Genomic DNA, 23,527 nt, shown 5'->3' with positions numbered 1-23,527 from the left:
GCAGGTGGAATGTCCAGAGGACATCATGCTCAGCAGCCCAATCTTGGGGTAGCTGCCTGGTAAATGGGGTCCCTCTGTCACTGTCCACATGCATGGGGACCACAAAGAAGGCACTCAATTTTTCTAGGCTATGTATTATAGCCCATTGCTTGGCCTTGCCCACTGGGAAGGTCAGCAGCAGTCTTGTAGCCATATCTACAGCAGTGAAGGCATATTTTGCCCCTCTGGACAGAGGAAGGGGGCCAACATAATCTATTTGCCACCAGGTGACAGGGATCTGGTCTTGGCCAACATGCCCAAGTTGGTGAGGAAGCATTCTGCACTGTTGCAGCAAGTGGGAGGGGCAATAATGCTCTGCTATAAGTTGAAGGGCTAATTTAAAGATGTCCAGTGACCTTATGGATTGCCATAGCCATACAGGGATGGATACATGACAGTATAAACAAGCACCACTCAGGGAGTGCTCAGCTGAGCATGTTAACAAAATGGTGGTGTCTGGTGATAGGTAGTTGAAACTGCTGTGCCAGCCTCCACATGGTCTGATATCCTCAGTGCCCTGCTTTTTGATGCAGCCACTCAGCTGCTTCATCTGTTGGTGCTAGGCTGCAGACTTTTGCCAGGGCATCTATTTCTGTGTTACCTGGTAACGAATTGGTGTTATAGGCAGACATGAAAAATGGTTACCTTGTGTTTGTGGCAGGCAGTCCAGATGTCTTCCCACATTTCTATTCTCCACAAGGGATGACCAACTACTGTCCATTGTTCTTGCTTCCTTGTGGCCATCTATATCATCAAGCCTTGGTACATGGCCCAGTTGTCTGTACAAAGTGTTCCCTGGTTCATGGACAATGACCATCCCTACAGCCCACAGCTCAGCCCACTGGTTGCTTTGTGAAGTTCTAGTCTCCCACCAGATGGTGTCAGTACTGGGTTGGACAGCTATGGCTGTCCAGGTAGCAAGTTGCCTGTGTGCTGATCCATCCATATACCATGCAGAATTAGGTATACTTCCTTGTCCATCAATGGTGGGCATGGGAGGAACCACCTTAGGAACATTGTCAGGAAGCAGAGTATGCTGCTCTTCTACATAGGAGACTGGTCCTCAAATTTCATGCATTTCTGAACTCAAAGGGCTGCTGTCAAAAATGCTGCATTCTAGGAGGCAGGCTTTCCATTTTTGTAAGCGTGCTCAGCTGAACACTCCCTGAGAGGGGCTTGTTTATAGTGTCACATATCCACTCCTGTATAGGTATGACCATCCATAAGGCCACTGGGCACCTTTGAATTAGCACTTCAACTTGTAACAGAGCATTATAGGCTGCACACAATTGCTTTTCCAAAGGGCTATATCTGAGTTCTTTGCCCTTCCATAGTTGGGGCCAGATTCCAGTAGATACATGTTTAGCCTGTTGCTTTTGCCACAAACCCCACCCAAAGCAAATATTGGCACTGGCCACATCAAATTCACAGGATATATCTGGGTCCACCCCCCTTAAAGCCTATGCTTGTGCTATTGCACACTAGACCTTCCAAAGGCAGCCTGTTGGGGGACAACCCATACCCATGTTTTCCCCTTTCAAACTCACAAATACAAAGGTTTCAGAATTTGCACCAAGTGGTGTATAAAGGGTCTTCAAAAGCCTAACAGACCAAGGAAAGCCATTAATTGCTTGGGGGTGCATGTGGTAGGATAATTTTGTACTTTATCAATAACAACAAAGGAATAATTTTAGTCTTACCTGACAAAACAACACCTCAAAATTTGACAGAATGTTCAGGACCTTTTAATTTGTTTTGATTTATCACCCATCCTTTACTTTCAAGGTGGGTCATCACTGTGCTAGTGGCAATTTCTAGTTCTCAAAGAGAATTACTGGTTAGCATGATATCATCAACATAGTGAAACATAGTGACATTTTTTATTGGGTGTCCATCTCTTCAAATCTTGTGCTACCAGTCCATGGAAGATGATGGGACTGTGGCAACACACTAAAAGTCTACTATTGTCCTCTCCATGTGAAAGTGAATGTGGATTGGCTGGAAGGATATAAAGAAATGCTGAAAAAGACATTAGCAAGATCTAACACAAAATGGAACAGGCCTAATTGCATACTGATGTCTTGCAGCAGGGTAGCAATGTTTGGTACTGCAACAAAGGAGGGGTTACTTTATTTAGTTCTCTAAAATCAGTGGCCATCCTCCAGGTTCCATTGGGTTTTTTCTCTGGTCAAACAGGAATATTGGAAGGACTATGAGTGGGAATGATGATGCCCACTCTTTCTAGCTCCTTTATAGTGGCAGTGATCTCCTGGTGACCTGCAGCAGCTTACACTGACACACTGCTACTGTGCACCTGGGAGGAGACAGCTTCACTGGTGACCATTTAGCATGGCTCCTGAGAACAGCTCTGAATACTCAATACTGAAGGCAAAACTCTCCTTGGTAGTTTGCAAGGTAATATTCTGCAAAATGTCAATTCTTAGTATATACTCTGGAATAGGGGATATATACACTGTATAAGTTTGAAGGGGCAGTCAGCCAACTTGCATTACTACTTGCCTCTGTATTATTTTAATTTCTAGGCCACCCATAGCAGGCAATGATTTAATGTGGGGCCTCCAGTTCATAGTCTTTTTCCATATATTAGGGTACATTCAGCTCTGGTGTCCACTAGAGCCAAAACTCTATGCTTGTTGGTTGGGAACTAGAAAATAGTAAGTTCTATATGTGGCGCCTGATCTTCAGTGTCTCCATGAATTACTCTCACTTGTGGATCTTGGCCCTATCCATAACCTAGGGAAAAGAAGGCCTCACAGACCACTTTGACTTGAGGAACAGAAGTATCCTTATGAGGCATGGGCTGGGGTTCATGGATTTTGTAGCTAGAAAAAGTATCCTCTTCCAGAGTTCTAACTTCTGGCCTAGTAAACCTTTGCTTATTAGGAAACCTACTCCATAGCTTAATTAACACTGCACTTGGCTGCCCATCAATTTCTTCTGTTTTTTTGTCCCAGCAGCCACCAAGTCTGCCCACATTTGCCTATGTGACACCCAGTTAGGGACCTCCTGCTCCCTTAGGACACAAATGGTAGCTCTAATTCCAGATTTCTTTCATCTCAGGCAGTCCATTTCTCCTATTAGGGCAATTACCTGGGCTGTTTCAGACAAAGGCTTTCCTATTAACAGATTGAGAGTTGGCATTAATGTTCCATACCATTGGTTAGGAGCAGTATGCAGAATTGTCCCACACAGTCCCACAGTGAAGGGCACATTATCTGGCCCATTGGCACCTGGCATATATATCAAGTGCTTCATTTCCAGCCCCCATAGTACATCTTGGAGCTCATCTGTAGTGCTCCACTGAGGTAACAGGTAAGGTAAGTCTTCTTCATTAGGCCATACTTCTTCACATTGCTGTATAAGCCAAACAAGTAGTAAATGTGTTTCCATGCTAGGGGCTAGTGCATACAATGTGCTGTTGTAGAGAGGGTTAGGTGCTGAGTGAGGATAGTTTACTCATCTCATGCCCAGAGGGCAAGGCGCCATCAGCACCATTGTCCCACAGTGGCAGCAGGCAGTTTGTTGCAGGATGGCTATTAGTCTAGCTGGGGAGGTGCAGGCACCTCCATACTCTCAGCAGGCTCCATTCATTTAGGAGTGTAGCCACCCCTCCCCACATAGACTTCACAGGCCACTCCAGTATCCCACCTGGGGACCTCTTTCCCTTCCCCAAGTTCATGTCATCAGTGCCTGGGATTTCTTTAATCTCTGGGCTGGCAGCTCACCAAGTGTCATGGCCCAAGGGGGCTTTTGCAGCTGAGATACGAAAGAAGATGCTGGGTATGGTCTGAGACATGAGGTTTTATTCACAGTTTACTTACAAGGAAATGGAAGTTAGTTATGCTGCTCTGAATGAAGCAAGCTGCTGTGTGCACAGTTTTCAAGGCTCTGGGGGAAGGCCCTGGGCCTGGATCTCCTATAGCATCAAATGCCCAATCTCTACCCACTTTCTGTCTCCTAAAAACCTGTATTCTTAACTTTAACTCTCAGAGTTCACTCATAATAGTCAGCTCATATTAGTGAGACCATACAATATTTGTTCTTTGGTTTCTGGCTTATTTCACTCAACATAATGTCCTCAAGGTTCATCCATGTTGTTGCATGCATCATGACCTTACTTTGTCTTACAGCTGCAGAATATTCCATCATATGTTTATACCAGTTTGTTTACCCACTCATCCACTGATGGAGATATGGCTGTTTCCACCTATTGACTATCATGAACAAGGCCATTATAAACACTGGTGTGCAAATGTCTGTTCATGTCCCTGTTTTCAGTTCTTCCAAGTCTACACCTAGTAATGGGATTGCTGGATCCTACAGCAATTCTATACTTAGCTTCCTGAGGAATCACCAGACTGTGGCTGCACCATTCTACATTCCCATCAACAGTGAACAGGTGTACCCATTTCTTCACATCTTCTCCAGCACCTGTAGTTTTCTGTTTTATTTTTTATAATGGTGATTCTCATAGGTTTGACATGATATCTCATTATGGTTTCAATTTGCATTGCCCTAATAGCTAGTGAAGTTGAGCATCTTTCCATATGATTTTGAGACATTTGCATTTCACTTTGGTAAAGTATCTATCCATGTCTTTTACCCGTTTTTAATTGGGCTGTTAGTCTTTTTGTTTTTGAGTTATAGGATCTCTTTATTAAACCAAAAGCCTATTTTCTTTTAACAAGAATTTGTTTTATTATGCATGTGTAACCACATGTTCATTATATAAAATGTTGAGAAAACATATCAGCAAAAGAAACATATAACATTTGTGGTTTTACTATCTATTACTATTTATACTCAGAGTAATAATTTTATTTAAAATATGATACTTACTATACATGTTTATATTTCTATTTCTTATATTTCAAAATGGGTATATACACATGTATGTATATATATTTGGATTCTAAGTTTTTACACAAACTTCCATGAGCATTTAAAATGTTACTAAATATACAACTGCATAATTGTTAATAGTTGTATAATGTTTTACTGTATAAGAAGAGGATAATATGTTTAACCAATTATCTATTAGACATTTAAATGGTCTGCATTTTTTTTCTATTGCAAAGAACTCTGGGATGCTGTTTTCTTCAATTAAATTATTTGAAGTGGAGTTGCAAGATAAAATCTGTATGATTTTTAGGCCCTTTGGACAGTTTTTCTCTTTCTGAAATACCAATAATCTTGCTGCAGGATGGCTATTAGTTCAGCAACTGAAAAATGGATGATAAGTGTGGTACATGCATACAACAAAATCTACAGTAGTTACATGAATAATAACTAGGTGTATAAGCATAGCTAATTTCAAAAATATATTGTGGAGATAATGCAGATGTATAATAGCCATCTTTTATATGCATGTATTATAATATTACTAAATAATACAACACATTAGCAGTAGAAAGTATTGTTTTGTATTTTTTTAATATAATAATGTCTGTCCTAGTTTTCCAGGGTGCTATGTTAAATACCACAAACTAGTTGGTTTGAACAGTTTTAGAGGCTAGAAGTCCACCATCAAGGTATTGCCAGACATGCTTTCTTCTGGTGCCTGTGCATTTGGTTGCTCACCTGCAGAAAACCTTGGGGTTACTTGGCTTGTAGATGCATCTCTGCCTCTCTGTCACATGGTGATCTGTTTCCTTCTCTGGCTTCTCCTGACTGCATGCAAATTTCCTCTGATTATAAGGTCTTAATCCATCTTTGGTTAAGCCTTCTCTGATTTAATTTGGCCTTTGAGGGCCCTATTTACAAATGAGTTCCACCCACAGTACTAGGGATTAGGACTTGGACATATCTTTATTAGTGACATGATTCAATCCATAACAGTGCCACACATCATCTTGTACTAAATTGGAAATTTTATGGCCAGCTTTTTCCAAACTCCATAATCATAGCCCTTCAGGAGGGAGGTAACTTAATAAAGATATTATTTAGCAGGCAGAATTTTTTAATGGAATTTTACTGAGATATATTCACACAGCATAGACAACATCTGAAGTATACTATCACTGGTTCACAGTACCATCACATGGTTGTGCATACCTCCCCATGATTAAATTTAGGACATTTGCATTACTCCAGAAAAGAAATAGAAAAAAAAAAGAAAACTGTAATCCTCCCATACTTTTTATCCCCATGTATTATTTACCCATAGTATTGGTGTGGTACAATTTTCACTGTTGATGAAAGAATATTAAAATATTACTGTTAACTATAGTGTATAGTTTGTAATAGGTACATTTCCCCCATATATCCCTCCATTATTACCTCCCTATAAATAGTGTTGTACATCTGCTCTAGTTCATGAAAGAACTTTTTTATTTTGTACAGTTAATCATGGACATTGTTCCCCACAAGATTAACAGTTAATTAACAGTTAAGTTATACTTTCCCATGTTTTTTAACCCCCAACTTTCCTTCCAGCAACATATATGATTCTAAAATTCCCCTTTCCACCACACTCACACATCATTCAGCACTGTTAATTATTCTCACAATAATGTTCTACCATAATCTCTGTCCATTTCCAAATGTTTAACTTCACCCTAGTTAAACATTCTGTACATATTTAGCAATCATTCCCCATTCTTTGGTCCATTCTATACCCTTGTAACCTATATTCTATATTTTATGTCTATGAGTTTACATATTATAATTAGTTCATATTAGTGAGATCATGCAATATTTGCCCTTTTATGTCTGACTTATTTAACTTAACATAATGTCCTCAAGCTTCACCCATATTGTTGTATGCTTTAGGACTTCATTCCTTCTTACTGCTGAATAATATTCCACCATATGTATATGCCACATTTTGTTTATCCAGTCATCTGTTGATGGACACTTGTGTTGTTTCCATCTTTTAGCAATTGTGAATAATGCTTCTATATATATCATTGTGCAAATGTCTTTTTGCATCCCTGTTTTCAGATCTTCTGGGTGTATCCTGAGTAGCTAGATTGCTGAGTCATAAGACAACTCCAAGCTTAGCTTCCTGAGGAACCACCAAACCACAGTGGCTGTACCATTTTACATACCCCAAGCAGTGAATAAGTGTTCCAATTTCTCCACATCCTCTTCAACACTTGTAGTTGCCTGTTTGTTTAATTAGCTGGCAGAACTTTATAAGAATTTAGTAGAAATCAGGCAAGGTCTACTTATTAGCCTTACTTTAAGAAAGAAACACAAAGATAATTCACAATAATCTCTCCCAATTCTGACTCTTGCCTAATATTATATGGGTCAATTAGAGATATTTCTGAGGCTTTCAAATTTAGGAACTTGTCTCCCCTGACATTGTCAATAAGCTATAACTGGGCTTTGCTATTCAAAGTGCTGTCAACTTCAGTGTCACCTGGAAATTATTAGAAGTGCAGAATCTCAGGCCCCAACCTATACATGCTAAATCAGAATATGTGCTTTAAAAAGATCCATAGGTGATTCATATGCATATTGAACTTCGGGAAATGCTAGATTTCCATCTATTCCATGTCAAACAACAAAAATCATAAATCACCTGAATTTTCAGAGGGGAAAACACATTTTTCACTTCTTTCACTTTTATTCTTTCACAATGGGCTGCAACTGATCATGAGATAACATAAGTCCAGGTTGTCACACAGGTTTTCAAATCCCATTAATGGGAAATCACAAGAATATAGACTTGTCCATTCATGTCCATTCTGGTGAAATATAATGATGGCTAGTGAGAGTGATGGCAGATCTGGAAGTCTTCTGAGTTAGTAGACTTCCTTATATTTAAGAGAAAATCCCTGTATGATTATTATTTTTTTGGATTTATTTAATTTTACTAATTGCTGTATTTAATTTAATTTTCTACTAAAATATTAGATAAGTAAAGTGTAAAAGTAAGAATTTACTTACTTTTCATTAGATAAGTAAATAGTGACTAAATAAGGATCTCTTTTTGGCCAATAAAGCTCTGACTTTTTAAGTCAGAAATTAAAGCAATGCACAATATTTTTAAAGCATTGAGTTTCTTTCTTTAAACTCTTTAGTATAAAGGTTTCATTAAAGCTGATAGATGTTATGCACAATTCAAAGAAAGCTAAGTCACTGAAGGTTAATTATATAACTTCCCATCAAGTCTTTCCAATAACTCTTTGAGGTGGATACTATGCCCATTTTATAGAAAAGAAAACTTAAGTTCAGAGAGGCGAAGTCCCTTCTTCAATGTCACATATATAGTAAGGGATGAAGTGAGGCATTGAACCCAAGTTATCTTGCTCTCAAGCCTGGGTTTCTTCATTGCTCATTTCTGACTTCTTTGACAGTACATGTGAAGGCCATTGCTGTGCTGCCATCACCCAAGATTGTGTTCCAAACCTCTCACTTCTGTCTTTTCCTATCTGTAGTATTTCCTGTAGCACAGGTATCTTTTTCACGAACTCTGTCATTGTCTGCTTGTCAGAAAATATTTTAACCTCTCTCTCATATTTGAAGGACAGTTTTGCTGGATATAGGAATCTTGGTTGGTTGTTTTTCTCTTTCAGTATCTTAAATATATCACCCCACTTCCTTCTTGTCTCAATGGTTTCTACTGAGAAATCTGTACGTAGTCTTATTAAGCTTCCTTTGTATGTGATGGATCACTTTTCTCTTGCTGCCTTCCAGATTCTCTCTTTGTCTTTGATGTTTGATAATCTGATTATTAAGAGTCTTGACATAGGCCTATTCAGATCTATTCTGTGCTTCTTGGATCTGTAATTTTATATCTTTCATAAGAAATGGGAAATTTTCATTGGTTATTTCCTCTATTTTTCCTTCTGCCCCTTTTCCCTTCTCTTCTCTTTCTGGGACACGCATGACATGTACATTCATGCATTTCATGTTGTCATTTAATTCCCTGAGATGTTGCTCATATTTTTCCCTTCTTTTCCCTGTCTGTTCTTTTGTGTGTAGGATTTCAGATGTCTTGTTCTCCAGTTCCTGAGTGTTTTCTTCTGCCTCTTGAGACCTGCTGTTGTATGTCTCCATTGTATCTTTCATCTCTTGTGTTGTGCCTTTCCTTTCCATAGACTCTGCCAGTTGTTTTCTTGAACTTTCAGTTTCTACCTTATATTTGCCCAGTGTTTTCATTATATACTTCATCTCTTTTGCCATATCTTCCCTAAACTTTTTGAATTGATTTAGCTTTAGTTGTTTCAATTCCTGTATCTCATTTGAAGTGTAAATTTGCTCCTTTGACTGGGCCATAACTTCATTTTTCTTAGTGTAGGTTGTAGTTTTCTGTTGTCTAGTCACCCTGTTTCCTTAGTTACCCCAATCATGTATTCCTGGACCAGAAGAGGTTCAGTTCTTAGAAGGGTCTCCCTGAAGGTGTATCTTAGAAGATTGACACACCATGTGAGGCCTCAAGACACTGTGCTTTTCCTAACCTGCCCAGCAGGTGGCACCTGTCAGCCTGTAGCTCCTCATTGGTGTAAGGAGGTATGGCTCCCTTAGTCCTTAATTTCTGTTTTGGCTGTTTTCCCAGGCTCTGGGGTCTAATTCTGAATGGGAGGCTGGTAGTAGGCCTGGGCACCACCCCCTTCCTCTTAGGGAAGATACTAGGGAGTTTTCATTTGCATTTAAATAGGCTCTTTGTCTCTCTGATTCTGCTATCCTCACCCTTGTCTGGGTCAGAGAGCTGTGAACTGAAAATGGCTGTGGCTTTCTCCACTGAGCCACCCAGTTTGAGAGAGAGAAAAATGGACAGAAAGCCCCATTTCAGGTCCAGTCCATGGTCCCCCCAGCTTCACCTGCCAGCCAGAGATAGCACCCAGTCCTCTGGGCTCCTCCTCCTGATGTAGAGAAGTCTGCTGGCTCTTTAAGGTCAGTCATCACTGAAAGCCTTTGTCTGCTTGTTGGGGATTTGTAGCTTGTATTGAGCAGTCCACATTTGTTAATCAAAGCCCCAGCTGGAGCTGGACTAAGGTACATTTGCTTGTTCAGAGATTGCAGCTCTCTATCACAGTGAGGTTTTGCAGTTTGGGTTGCCATGGGTGAGGGGCTCTCAGTGTGGGACCACAGTCTTTACAGATTTTATGCTGTGATCTCAGGCATTCCTCCTGTTCTGGAGGATGCAAATGTTTGTCTTTCTGGAGATATTGTTTCCTGGATAGTGTTTGATGAAGTTGAGCATCCCTTCATTATGTTTTTGAGTCATTTGTATTTTGCTTTGGAAATGTGTCCATCCATCTCTTTTGCCTATTTTTAAAATGGGTTGTTTTTCTTTTTGTTGTTGAGTTGTAGGAACTCTTTCATATATTCTGGATATTAAACTAAAAGCCTATTTTCTTTTATCAACTTTTTATTTTATTATGCATGTATAACTGCATGTTCATTATACAAAAACTTGAGAAAACACATCAGCAAAAAGAAAATGATATAACCAGGTAACATTTGTGGTTTTCCCCTCTTAATATTATAGTCAGAGTAATAATTTTATTTAAAATGTGAAACTTACTATGCACATTTATGTTTGTATTTCTTATATTTAAAAATATGCATATACACATAAATGTAAATGTATTTAGTTTCTCAGTTTTTTTACACAAACCTCCATGAGCATTTATCATGTTACTAAATATTCAACTTCATAATTGGTAATAGTTGCACTGTATTTCACTATGTAAGTAGAGGATAATGTATTTATCCAATTATCTATTGTTAGACATTTAAATGGTTTGCATATTTTTTTCTCTTGCAAAGAACTCTGGGATGATGTTCTCTTAGATTAGATTATTTGAAGTAGAATTGTTAGGTAAAATCTATATGATTTTTAGGCCTTTTTTGGAAATGTATCCTCAAATTGCTCCTCTGAAATATTGTATGCCTCCTCTTCTGACCAGAAACTTGCCAGCCTTAGTATCTCATTGTTTGTATGGTTATTGGCTTTCTTAATTATTAGCCTGAATTTAAAAACAAGTAGTATTTTATTGGCCAATTAGCCTCTTTTTAAATAGATTTTTCATTTGAAATTTTCAGCTCATTTTTCTCTTTCTGAATATTTTGTCTTGTGGATTGGAAGTAATAATTTATAATATATAGATATTAGCTTTTAGCTATCCTCTATGTGACATCTATGTATTTACTTCATTCATGTAATTTTTACCATGTAAGTATTAATGTTACTTGATCATAGTTATCAATCTTTTCTCTCAATTGTATTTGATTACCTTTCCCTTAATTTCATTTTAGGAAATTATCCATATCCATGACTACAATTTGCCAATTGTGTTTTCTTCATCTCTGTTTTGTGAAGAGAAAACTTTTCCTAGATTTTTTAAAACCAGAAACAGCTTAAAGAAAAATACTGTACAGAAAAGAAGCTATCTCCTTGGGACAGTGCATATACTGCTTACTCAGATGGTAAGCTGCAAAATAACTTACCTAGAGGTAATAAGGAAGCTGAAGTTAAATGAGGAACAGTGGTTTATCAAACTGAAACAAGGATTAAATGCTACATTTCCCTAGCATCTGTCCTGTCCCCTCAGTGACAGGATCCCTTTTCATCCTTTTTTTCTATTCAAGGTTGATGATCAGCTGTGCTTGCTTTTAAAATACTGAAGTAACTCCATAGCAGTTGGTGACTAGTTATTCCCCTGTCTCCTGAGAGCTCATCCCTGTCTTCATGCCTCCCTTTCCCTTGGGAGCCCCTGGGCCTCCCCTGATCCAGTAAAGGATTAAGGATTAATGCCTGGAATATGGGGCACTAGTGTTTCTGGATTTGAATTTCTAGGTTCTTGTTATGCCAAGAGAAAGAATTCAAGGACCCAGCTCAGGTCAAGTGAGCAGGCAGAAAGTTTATTTAGTACACATGCAAGAAGAACAAGTGGGGAGGAGGTGTTTAATACTTTGGAAGGGTTTGTTTTTATAGTTTTTCTGCTTCTTTTGTAATTTTCTTACTAGCTATTTTATTGCCTTCCCCTCCTTCCTCCTTTTTTGTTGTCTGATCATAGATAACTCACTCAGGCCTCAGAGACTGTAAAAGCAGAGGGCTGTTTACTGCAGTTTTCTTCAGAAATATCTTTCTCCTTGTGGCCTGACTGCTCGCTGGAATTTGCCTTTTGCTTATCAGCCAATCACCACCCTAATTCTAACACTGCCTCAATGTCCCCCTCCGAGAGTTTTAGCTCCCTGTTCCAGTTTGCTACAGCTGCCATTGAACAAAATACCAGAGATGGATTAGCTTTTATAAAGGGAATTTATTAGGTTACAAATTCACAGTTCTAAGGCCATAAAAGTATTCAAACTAAGGCATCAAAAAGAGGATACCTTCACCATAGAACGGCCTCTGTCGGCTGGGAAGGCACATGACTGGTGTCTGCTGGTCTGATCCTTTGCTCTTGGGATGCATTTCAAAATGGCTTTCTCCAAAATGTCTCTGGGCTTCTGTCTCTCTTAGCTTCTCTCAGCTCTCTGCTTGGTTCTCTCTAAGCATCTGGGGTTCCTCTCTTAGCTTCTCCAGGGCAAACTCTGCGCTTCATCTCTTAGCTTAGCATCTCCAAACATCTTTCCATCTCCATCTCCAAGCATCTGGGTCTGTGCTGGCTCTTAGCCTCTCTCGAAAATGTCTCTCTCAGCTTCTCTGCATCCATGATTGTTCTACCAGGGCATTTTGTCTTCTCTGTTCTCTGTGTGAGCACTCTTTAAAGGACTCCAGTGATCTAATTAATACCATCCCAGAATGGGTGGTGTCACACATCCATGGATATGATCTAATCAAAAAGTCTCACCTACAGTTGGGTGGGTCACATCTCCAATGGAAACAATCTAATCCAAAGGTTCCAACCTAATCAAGATTAAATATGTCTGCCCCCACAAGATTGCATCAAATAACATGGTGTTTTGGGGGACATAATACATCCAAACCAGCACAATATTGCTGTGAATATTGGTGTACAAGTGTCTGTTAGCATTTCTGCTTTCAGATCTTCTGGGTATATATCTAAAAACAGATTGCTGGGTTGTAAGGCAACTCTGTATTTAGTTTTCTGAGGACCTTGATTAACTTTTAGTTGTACATTCAGAAAATGTTCAATCAAGTAGACTCTTCCAGGTGATGCAGTATAAGGCAGATCCAGTGAATGCTGTGATCAAGCACCCATTGCTTCATTTCCTTTCACTGGAACCCATATTAGTAAATCAGGCATTCTATAATCATGAGGAGAGTGGCACAGACAGAGGCTCTGCAGGAAAACAAGCCAAACACTATCCAGGAAACAGTATCTCCAGAAAGACAAACATTTGCACCCTCCAGAATGAAAGGATTTTTTTTATTAAATTTAGTTTTATTGAGATATATCCACATACCATAGAATCATCCATGGTGTACAATCACCTGTTCACAGTACCATCATATAGTTGTGCATTCATCACCCCAATCTATTTTTGAGCATTTTCCTTACACCAGAAATAATAAGAATAAAAAATAAAGTAAAAAAGAACACCCAAATCATCCCTCCATCCCACCCTTTTTTTCAGTTAGTTTTTGCCCCCAGTTTTCTACTCATCCATCCATACAGTGGATAAAGGGAGCACGATCCACAAGGTTTTCACAATCACATGGTCATCCATTGTAAGCTACATTGTTATACAATCATCTTCAAGAGTCAAGGCTACTGGTTTGGAGTTTGATAGTTTCAGGTATTTACTTCTAGCTATTCCAATACATTAAAACCTAGGAAGTGTTCTCAATATAGTGTGTAAGAATGTTCACCAGAGTGACCTCTCAACTTCATTTGAAATCTCTTAGCCAATGAAACTTTATTTCATTTCATTTCAAATCTCCCTTTTGGTCAAGAAGATGTTCTCAATTCCATGATGCTGGGTCCAGATTCATCCCTGGGTGTCATATCCTGTGTTGCCAGGGATATTTATGCCCCTGGGAGTCAGGTCTCACATGAGGGGAGGGCAGTGAGTTCACCTGCTGAGTTGGCTTAGCTAGAGACAGAGAGGGCTGCATTTGAGCAACAAAGAGGCACTCAGGGGGAGACTCTTAGGCACAATTATAAGCAGACTTAGCCTCTCCTTTGCAGTAACAAGCTTCATAAGGGCAGACCCCAAGACAGAGGGCTTGGCACAGCAAACTGCCAGTCCTCAGTGTTTGTGAGAACATCAGCAACAATCCAGGTGAGGAAGTCCAACACTTCCACATTTCCCCCCAGCTCCTTGGGGAGGCCCTGCACATACATCTTTATTCTCTGCCCAAATTACTTTGGGATGTGCTGCTATTTCAAACTAACCTATACAAACCTACCAGATCTCACTTCCCATTCAAAGTTCCATGTAATTATGGTGTTTGAACAAACTGACTGCACAAGTTAAATTGCTTAGAAAATATAGATCCTGCACCAAACAAAGATCTATTCCCTTGGTCTCACATGGAAATTGAAGTTTTAAAACACAGTCAGTATCGATCTTTACCCTTTGGCCCTACTTGCCCTAGTCCTAACCAGATCTGCTTTCAGAATGAAATGACTTTGATTTAATTAATTTGCTACTTATTACTGGTTGTTTTTCTTAAAGAATGGTGCCAATTTGAGTGCTTAACATTGGTCTCTGCTGCTAGAAAGATGGGAAAAATAGCAACAGTGGTTTTATCAGCATTGGTAAGAAAATGCCCAGATTTTGTGGCTCATGCACAGCTTGCAGCTCTACCACTCTCTTTGTGGGCAATTTGTGGAAGCACTGAGTTGAATGAAGACAGAAATGTCTGAAAGCTACTGGAAGACTCACTCTTTTTACCTGACTGTTGAGTGCCTCCACTATGGAGCATAGTTTCTGAAGGGCACTGATTTGAGAAACAAAGATCTGCATCCTTTGTGCTCACTCTCATTGGTCCATCCATATGCCTCCTCCTCAAACTTCCTTGTTTCTGACTTTCCTATCTGGTTCCTTTTGTGCCCAGACCAATGAATGAAGGCCTTTCACAGTAGTTTAATAACCACGTAGTCTTATTTTGCATAGGAGGCCATTTCCCCCACTATGCAAATAGACAACCAAGGGGATTGCTCCCAGTTCTTCCCAGAATGTGCATTTCCTCCACCACTATGCTCTAAGGCCTCACTTAGAGGGGTGGTAGTGTAGTGGCAGCCAGTTTGTGCCTTGCAACCACACCTTCAGACAACACATCTCTGCACCAAGCCTGAGGTTCTTTTCCTCTATTAGTTTCTGTGAAACCTTTTCACTTACCACTGTAAAGTTATAGGTATGGACTGAGGAAGAGAGATTGGTGCAGTAAAGATAGGCCTGTGTATTTTGGATCTGCTTCTTCATATACCAAATAATTGGTGATTCATACTATCAAGTGATAATAATCTTAGTATGAGTTAGAATTTAAGGTGGGTATGAAAAGCTTGGCTAATAAGTAACAGACTATTATAGAGACTGTACACCTTCAAAACAGTCAACAAGATATTTTCTTAAGTATCACAAATTCTTATCCTTTTTCCTCATATAATTAAAACAACTGAATTGAACTGCCATGTACATTTATTATGTCCAATCAAAGAAAATCCATGTTAAAATTATCAGCATTTGAAATAGTGTTAAATTTTTCAGCACTATTAAGCTGTCACTGTGGACAGTTTGGATGAAATTCTAACTTGTTTATATTTTATTCTTCTATTGTCATTTTTCCAGCATTTGTTCATGTATTTAATTTATATTTCTCATGTGAAGTAGAAAAAACATTACTGCTTTCCTGAACTTATAGACACCCTGCCTTCCAATCTCAGAAAATATTCTCCACCCAGGTTGTTTATGAAAGGAAATCATTGCTGTTGCCCCTCACATTGTGGAGCAAGTGTTTTATCACAGGCTATATATTAAAATTTGTAAATTGCATTTTATATTTATTCCTTTTCATTATATTTTGGATAATTGTGTTTAAAAAAAGTGGCCACAGAATAAGATAAAAGATAAAATAAAAGCAATGATGTTAATTAAATATCTTATTAAAGAAATTTAAGAATGTTTCTGGAAGTAGTTAAATAAGTTGCACAATCCTAACTCTAAACCCAGTATTGTACCAGAAGCATACAAGGCCCTGGCTTTCAGCAAAGTATAGAATGTCCTAAGTAATGCTGGCTTCTTGTGTTTAGTTTTTTTTTTTTTTTTTAACTATATTCTGGGTAACTAATTAATTTTAAACTCCTAATCCTTATCCTGCGAGTTCTCTGAAAAATCACTTAATATCCAGTTAACTCTGTTAGTGTGTTGTTCTTTGAAGACCCTTAAAGACCTCTTGTCTTTCCATGGAGGTTCCAGGATAAGAACACTCAGGCAAGGTGGAATTCTTTCAAAGATGAATCTTCTTTTTTAGTCAATATTTCCCAGTGGAGAATTATTAGCTTGTAGTGTTAATTCCCAAAGCATTCTATGATTTCTGTTAAATGAGTTCAAGTTGCTATATAGCTTAAAATATACAACAAACTTCCCCATCTTTTTTTTTTCAGAAAATGAGTTATATAGAGAGACTGATTTCTCCAAAGACACATAATATGTCATTTATTTGATAAAATTTCAAAACAAAATCTATTTCATGTGCTAATACATAAAGACTACTATAAATGTTGATTGGTGCCTAAGATAATACTGGGTCATGTTATAATAATAATAACAATAATAGTAATCACTCAATCTTATTAAGATAAGTTACACCTGAGAGATGGGGTTTGGGGTTCATTTATATTTTGTGAGTGGCTTGTTCAGTCCTGAAGACTTTCCTCAAAGCAGCCTTCATCTCCTTGTTCCTAAGGCTATAAATTAGAGGATTACAGAGTGGTGTTACCACAGAATAAAATAAGGTCACCATTTTTTGCATTTTCACTGAGTGTTTTGAACCAGGGCTAACATACATCACCATAAGAGAGCCAAAAAACAGGAACACCACAGTCAAATGAGAAGCACAAGTGGAGAAAGCCTTGCGTTTGCTTGCAGCTGAGGGTATCCATAGCACAGTCAGAATCACCAGAGCATATGAGCAAAGGATGAAGAGAAAAGTGCCAATCATGAAGATAACATTGAAAGTAGAGTAAATAAACTGTGTGGTGGTATCTTCAGAACAGGACAGCATCATCAAAGGGACAGGATCACAGAGGAAATGATTGATGATGTTTGGGCCACAGTAAGGCAACTGTGAAATGAGAACAACTGGGGTTAGGAAGAAGATGAACCCACCTGACCATGCGAAGATGACAAGGCCAGTGTACAGCTCTTTAATCATGATGCATGGATAATGCAGAGGACGGCAGATGGCGAGGCACCTGTCAAAGGCCATGATGCAAAGATAGAGGGCCTCATCACACCCAAAAGAGAAGAAGAAATAGAACTGTGTAAAACAACCCACAAAGGAGATGGACTTGCTTGTGGAGAGGAAGTTGGCCAACATGTTAGGGACGGTCGTGGAGACATAACATATTTCCAGGAAAGAGAAATTCCCCAGGAAGATGTACATGGGGGTGTGAAGGCGCTGGTCCCACCGCACAGCACAGACTATGGCTGCGTTCCCCATCAGAGTCAGAGTGTAGGCTCCTGAGAAGAGTCCGAAGAAGAGGAGCTGCATTTTTGGGCTTGAGGGAAAGCCCAGGAGGATAAAGCAGCTCACAGAGTTGATGGTTTGTTGTCCAGACGCATTCATTAGTCTGGAAGACATGGAGATGATACAAGTTACTAAAGTTTAAATAAAGGATGTGCAAGTCACAGTAAGAGATTTCTCACCATGGTACACAGCACAATGTCTTCTTTGTTCCCATGGTGTTATATGGTGAGTAAAAGGACCTTTCTGGCTCCAGGATATATGGTTTTTATATGACCATACCCAATATCTGTTGGTGTAGAGAAATGCTTCCTCTCTATCCAGCCTTATGGATTCAGCTCTATCACAGGTTAAAAGTTCTGATTCACTCCTAAATAAATGTGTGAACCAGATATGCCACTTAGGGGCAACTGACCTTAGAGGGAACCTCTGATCCAGTGTCTGAAATGCTGAATGTGGCTAGACTTTGCCATTTTTGCTGCAAAAAGTTGTAAAGTTGAGAAAAATTTATTTGTGTGTTTAAGTTTCCATTTTATTTTTCTCATAGCTGCTTTCTATGCTTGGCATTTTCTCTTCCTTTTACACATATGACTGGCACTTTAAAAATACCCATCCTAGGTATTTTCTATTAGAACAACCTTGAAACATGGAGTATCTTGCTTCACTCTACCCTCAAACCTCCTCCTTAGTTTTTTTTTTTTTTTTTTTTATTGTTGAATCATAGATTAACTTTTGTAAATCTTATCCCCTTAAAACCCAGTGCCTGGCTAGCACATTTGACCCCTAATGTGGAAGGACTGCTGTTTTTATATTCTCACTGCCTACAGGGCTATGGAAATTCTATCATGCCTGCAGGAAACCTGTCAGTTCAGCCTATCCGCTACCCTTATGGATCACACCACACATCAGTACCCTCCTTTCTCAGGTTATTAGTGGTTTTGTTTGTTTTTTACTGTTGGATAAAGATTCTACCTTGATCTGCTCTGTGTAGTAGACTTCATACAAAGCTTGCTTAGGATTTTTATGCTGAACACTTCTATGATTTCCTCAGGTGAGACTGTGTTGTCTGGTGTGGGCACAGGAAGCTAGTATGTTAGCAAAACTTGCCATTCTGAACAACTCTAGAAATGAAAAATAAAGTGCCTGCAGTTCAGAGTATTTAAATTGCCCTTATGTACATATACTAGTAAAATATATGTAAGTGAAGAGAGGAAGTATAAGAATATGAATGGTAAAGGTAAGATGTAATCAATATTAATGTTTCAAAAATACCCTTTCCTGTGGGCTTCTCACAAATTATTCTGCTGAATTCTTTTTTGAAGAAAAATTCACTTAGTCACACAGGTTACTGGTTATCTAATTTCTTTAAAATTTGTTTGGCTGATTTGTAAAACATCTTATTTTTTGTCCTTTACACTTGGATCTATGTCCTAGCTTCTCCGGAGCCTGTTTTCAGCTATCACAATTAGTTATTTTTTCTGCTAGTGGGGCCCTAATAGTGGTATTTCAAACCAATATCAATACTCACCTTGTTTGTCCTGTTGTTAAACTGTATTTTTGGGATACTAACTGTATAAAGTCACTGTTCAGAGAAGATCCTACAAGTACAACAAATTAAAAGCACACGCATGATGAATAGTTTTGTGATTTAAGGAAGAATTATTTTACATAAGACCAAAGCATATTACATTAGTGCAACTGAGAGCAGAATATAGATTGGGAAGATATCAGCAGATTCAGAGGTTTGCCATGTTTTCTGTATTGGAGAAGCAAAGAAAATCATAATTTGATAATAAATCTACCAGCAATTTATCAGATACACATTTCACCAGAAATCCTCCATCCTCTTTGTAAACTTTACTCTAATAATGGATAAGGAAACTAGATGAAAATATTTCCTAAGATTCAGAGAAAAAAGAAGAATGTTTCCAAGCTTCTCTACCTGCAGTTTGTTCTAATCAAACATTTGAAATATTTGCATTGTCAGAGCAAGAAGAAAGCACTTGACAATAAATCCATTGATACAGAAAACCCAGGACTTATTGCAATATGATATCCAGTTTTAACTCATTCTTTGGATATGGGCTGAGAAGAAAGATCAGAGATGGGAAATAACATACTAACCCACAGTGTGAGAAGTATGTGCAGGACTTCTAAAGAATTGGATGACCAAGTTTACAACCTGCCGTGAGTTGCAAAGAGTCTTAAATATTTTTTTCTCCCCAGGTTCAGGCTCATATTGATGGCCAAGATGAAAATCCAGATGGAAGTATTGTATGTATTTATTTCCTTGCATCATGGTCTTTAGAGATTTGGGACACTCTCTCCTGATAGTTTAAAAAGTGTTTGTTTTTGAATTTTATTTATTTACACTGAAATCCCAAGTCTTGCTGTTCCCTGGGGAAAAGTGCACTTGCAGAACTAGATTTTTACTTTCTCTTGTTCTTCTAGTAACCTGGCATTGCAGAAGGTTTCTGGGAAATAATTAAATATAACAGAGTTTGTCCTAATTTTTCCAATAGGAAGATTTACAATTAGATTCCCTGTTTCATTTTTGAAATTAATACCCTGTTCAGCAATATTAGTTCTCATTTTTGTTGTTTAGAGATATGTCAGTTGCACTTTTTGACAGGTACTAAAAAATGGCATTTTATGTTCTACAGTGGTGTAGGGTTATTCAACAAACCTTTATTGAGTGCTTAATAGACACTAGGAATATAATGGTAAGCAAAACAAAATTCCCGCTTAAGAAATTCAATTTAATTGGTGAGGCAATAGAAAATAAAAAAATCAAAGTGAAAAAGTAGTTTTATTTTTTTTTGAGAAAAATGAAGAATGGGAATGAATAGGGCATCAGAATTGATGGCAGGCCTTGTAATTATATATAGGGTTTTAAGGAAAGCCTAACAGAGACATTAACATTTGAGCACAGTCTTGAAAAAGTAAAGGAAAAAAGCATGTGTGTACTGAGGGAGTATTATTTCAGGCAGAAGGAACTGGTAATACTAGGAACCAGACTATGCTTTTATGTTGGCTGAAGAGCAAGGAGGCTAATGTGCTGGAACCAGGTCAACTGGGGTGGTATATCTAGTTCTATCATCTCCCAGTCCTAGTATCTCCAATTATTCTTTGCATTATTCAGAACCTCATTGTAGCGTTCAATTCAAATTTTGGATTTTGTAAGGTTTTTCAAATTTCAGTCTTAATTGGTTCTTCCATGTTATCACTTTGAATTTAACCAGCATCCTCACAAAGCATCCTCCAACATACTTCTGAATTTTCTGAATGCAGTCATATTTACTCTCTGTAAGTAACATTCTGAGCTTTATTTTGAGTAGCAGATAGTTTCAAAGATACACTGGGATGCTCTTTTTAATATAAATGCTTACTTTTTTAATTACTGAGACAGTTTTTTTGAAAATGCAATTTTATTGAGATATATTCACACACCATACAAACCATCCAAAGTGTACAGTGACTCACACTATCATCACACAGTTGTGTATATCTCTCCATGATCAATTTTAGAACATTTTCATTACTCCAGAAAACAAATAAAAGAAAAAGGAAAACCCAAATTCTCCCATACCCCTTTTCTACCCCTAATATTGACCACTTCTTACTTCTTACAGGTGCTAAAATGCAAATTCATAAAAAGCAATGATATAAAATATAGAATATAGGTTACCAGGATATAGAATGATGCTAAAGAATGGGGAGGGGTTGCTTAATATGTGCAGAATGGTTAACTAGGTTGAACTTAAACATCTGGAAACAGATAGAAGTGACAGTAGCATGTTATTGTAAGAATAATTAACAGTATTGAATTGTGTATGAATGTGATAGAAAGGGTAAATTTAGAGTCATATATGTCACCTGAAGGAAAGTTGGATGTTAAAAGAGGGAAATGTTTAACAGAGTGAGTCTTGTGGTGGACAATGACTGTGATTAATTGTATGAATATAAAAAAAATTTCTTTCATGAACTAGAACAAAAGTATGTCTGTTTTACAAGGACTTAATAATAGAGGGGTGTGACAGTTTGGATATATTATGTCCTCCAAAAAGCCATATTTTCTAAAGCAATCTTGTGGGGGAAGATTTATTTGTCTTTTGATTAAGGTGGAACCTTTTGATTGAGTGTTTCCAGGGAGATGTGACTCACTCAACTTAGGTGAAATATTTTGATTAGATATTTCCATGAAGGTGTAACCCCACCTATTGTAGGTGGGTCTTGATTAGTTCACTGGAGTACCTAAAAAAGAAGCTAACAGCCAATACAGACCCAGATGCTTGCTGACACTGACACTTAAAGATGCTTGGAGATACTTGGAGTTGCAAACAGAAGAACGTTTGGAGATGCCAAGCTAAGGATGCAGAGGAGCCAAGACAGGAGCTGAAACAATCTGAGACTAGCAGACACAAGTCACATGACTTCCCATCTGACAGAAGTGTTCCGGGCACCATCGGCCTTTCATTAGTGAAGATATCTGCTTGTTGATGCCTTAGTTTGGATGCTTTTATGGCCATAGAACTGTAAATGTGTAAGCAAATAACCTTTATAAAAGCCAATCCATTTCTGGTATTTTGCAAAATGGCAGCATTAGCAAACTGGAACAAAGGGTATTTGGGAAAATGTAGCTATTGCAAACTATGGACTATATTATTTCATCAACAGTAACCAATGTACCACACCTACTGTCCTCAAGGTCCATTCACCTAGTTGCATACCCCACAACTTCATTCCTTCTTGCCACTCCCTCATGTAAAAACATTCTTATATTTGTACATTTAATCACACTTGACTACTCTAGGTTTCACTAAGTTATACAGCCCCAGTCTTTATCTTCTATCTTTCCTTCTGGTGTCATACATACCCCTAACCTTCCCTTTCAACCATAATCACAGTAATCTTTTTTCAGTGTACTTACAATATTGTGTTACCATCACACAATATTGTGCTATCCATTCTGAATCTATACAATCAATCCTCTTGAGCATCCTATATGTCCGGCGCCTTCTCGCTCGGTCCCACGCGTCCTGTCCTCGGCCGGCAAGGAGAACAGAGGGAAAGAGGGAGAGACACAGACAAACTGACACTTGAGGCACACAGTGGCAGTGAATGCAAGCCTTTTACTGGAGCCAGGAAGAAAACTTTCTCTGTTACATATTCCACACGAGGCCCTACACCCCGTGGGAGAACAACCTCTATGCGGCCGTCAGGCACGGCTCCCTGTGGGCTGTCTCTCCGAGGCTAGCGCGGGCACTTTCTTATATACGATAGTTACAACCAATGTGCAGGCACTACGTAAGCGTGTACAATAGGCTAGCAGGCAACCGCCGCCCTAAGCGTCATATGCGGAAACGGGATGCAGGCGCCATCTTGGCTCACTCGATGGGCGGGGGTAACTCGAGAGCAGGTCTCGGCGTGTCCAACAGGCCCTAACTCTAGAGCAGGTCGCAGCCCGTCCACTAGGCCCCAACCCGGGAAGCGGCTCTCCACATCTCCCCCTTTTTTATATATTTCACCCAGTGTCTCCATTGATGAGTGTACTCCCGTGGGCTTGAGTGACCCACTACATGTTTTGGTGCTTTGGGGAGTCTGGACTAGGCCCCTGCCATTTCACGGCAGAACCTCTGGCACCGACCAGAATGCTTACCTCATATAGAGACCGGAGAGCCCGTGAGCTGGAAACGACGTGACTCTCCCTACCGGACTTTGCCTTGTAACTGGGTAGTGATAGTTGGGACAGGAGAGTGGCATCCAGCGTCAAAGGCGTCACTAGGCGTCTCTGTGCAATGGCCAGAGCCCCGTGCGGCCGTCACCGGGCTCCCGCCTACGAGACTCGCCTGAGACAAAATTTGAGACTGCTGGAACTATCAGCTAAATCCGGGATATGGCTATGGACTC

At 39.0% G+C, this 23,527-nt stretch overlaps 1 protein-coding gene across 1 annotated transcript; it reads right to left on the bottom strand.

The window, feature by feature from the left end:
- Positions 1–16,765: 16,765 nt before the first annotated feature.
- LOC119532923 (olfactory receptor 11G2-like) lies at positions 16,766–17,536 on the bottom strand. Its single transcript, XM_037835156.1, has one exon. The coding sequence runs from the start codon at positions 17,534–17,536 to the stop codon at positions 16,766–16,768; it is 771 nt and encodes a 256-aa protein (XP_037691084.1).
- Between the last annotated feature and the right edge of the window lie 5,991 nt (positions 17,537–23,527).

Source organism: Choloepus didactylus, chromosome 4, assembly GCF_015220235.1.
Source record: "Choloepus didactylus isolate mChoDid1 chromosome 4, mChoDid1.pri, whole genome shotgun sequence".
Classification (NCBI taxonomy): Eukaryota; Metazoa; Chordata; class Mammalia; order Pilosa; family Megalonychidae; genus Choloepus; species Choloepus didactylus.
This window is presented reverse-complemented; position numbering and strand designations above follow the sequence as displayed.

What these genes read in the sequence shown, in the direction of transcription:
- LOC119532923 (XM_037835156.1), bottom strand. Translation starts at nt 17,536, where the DNA reads ATGTACATCTTCCTGGGGAATTTCTCTTTCCTGGAAATATGTTATGTC.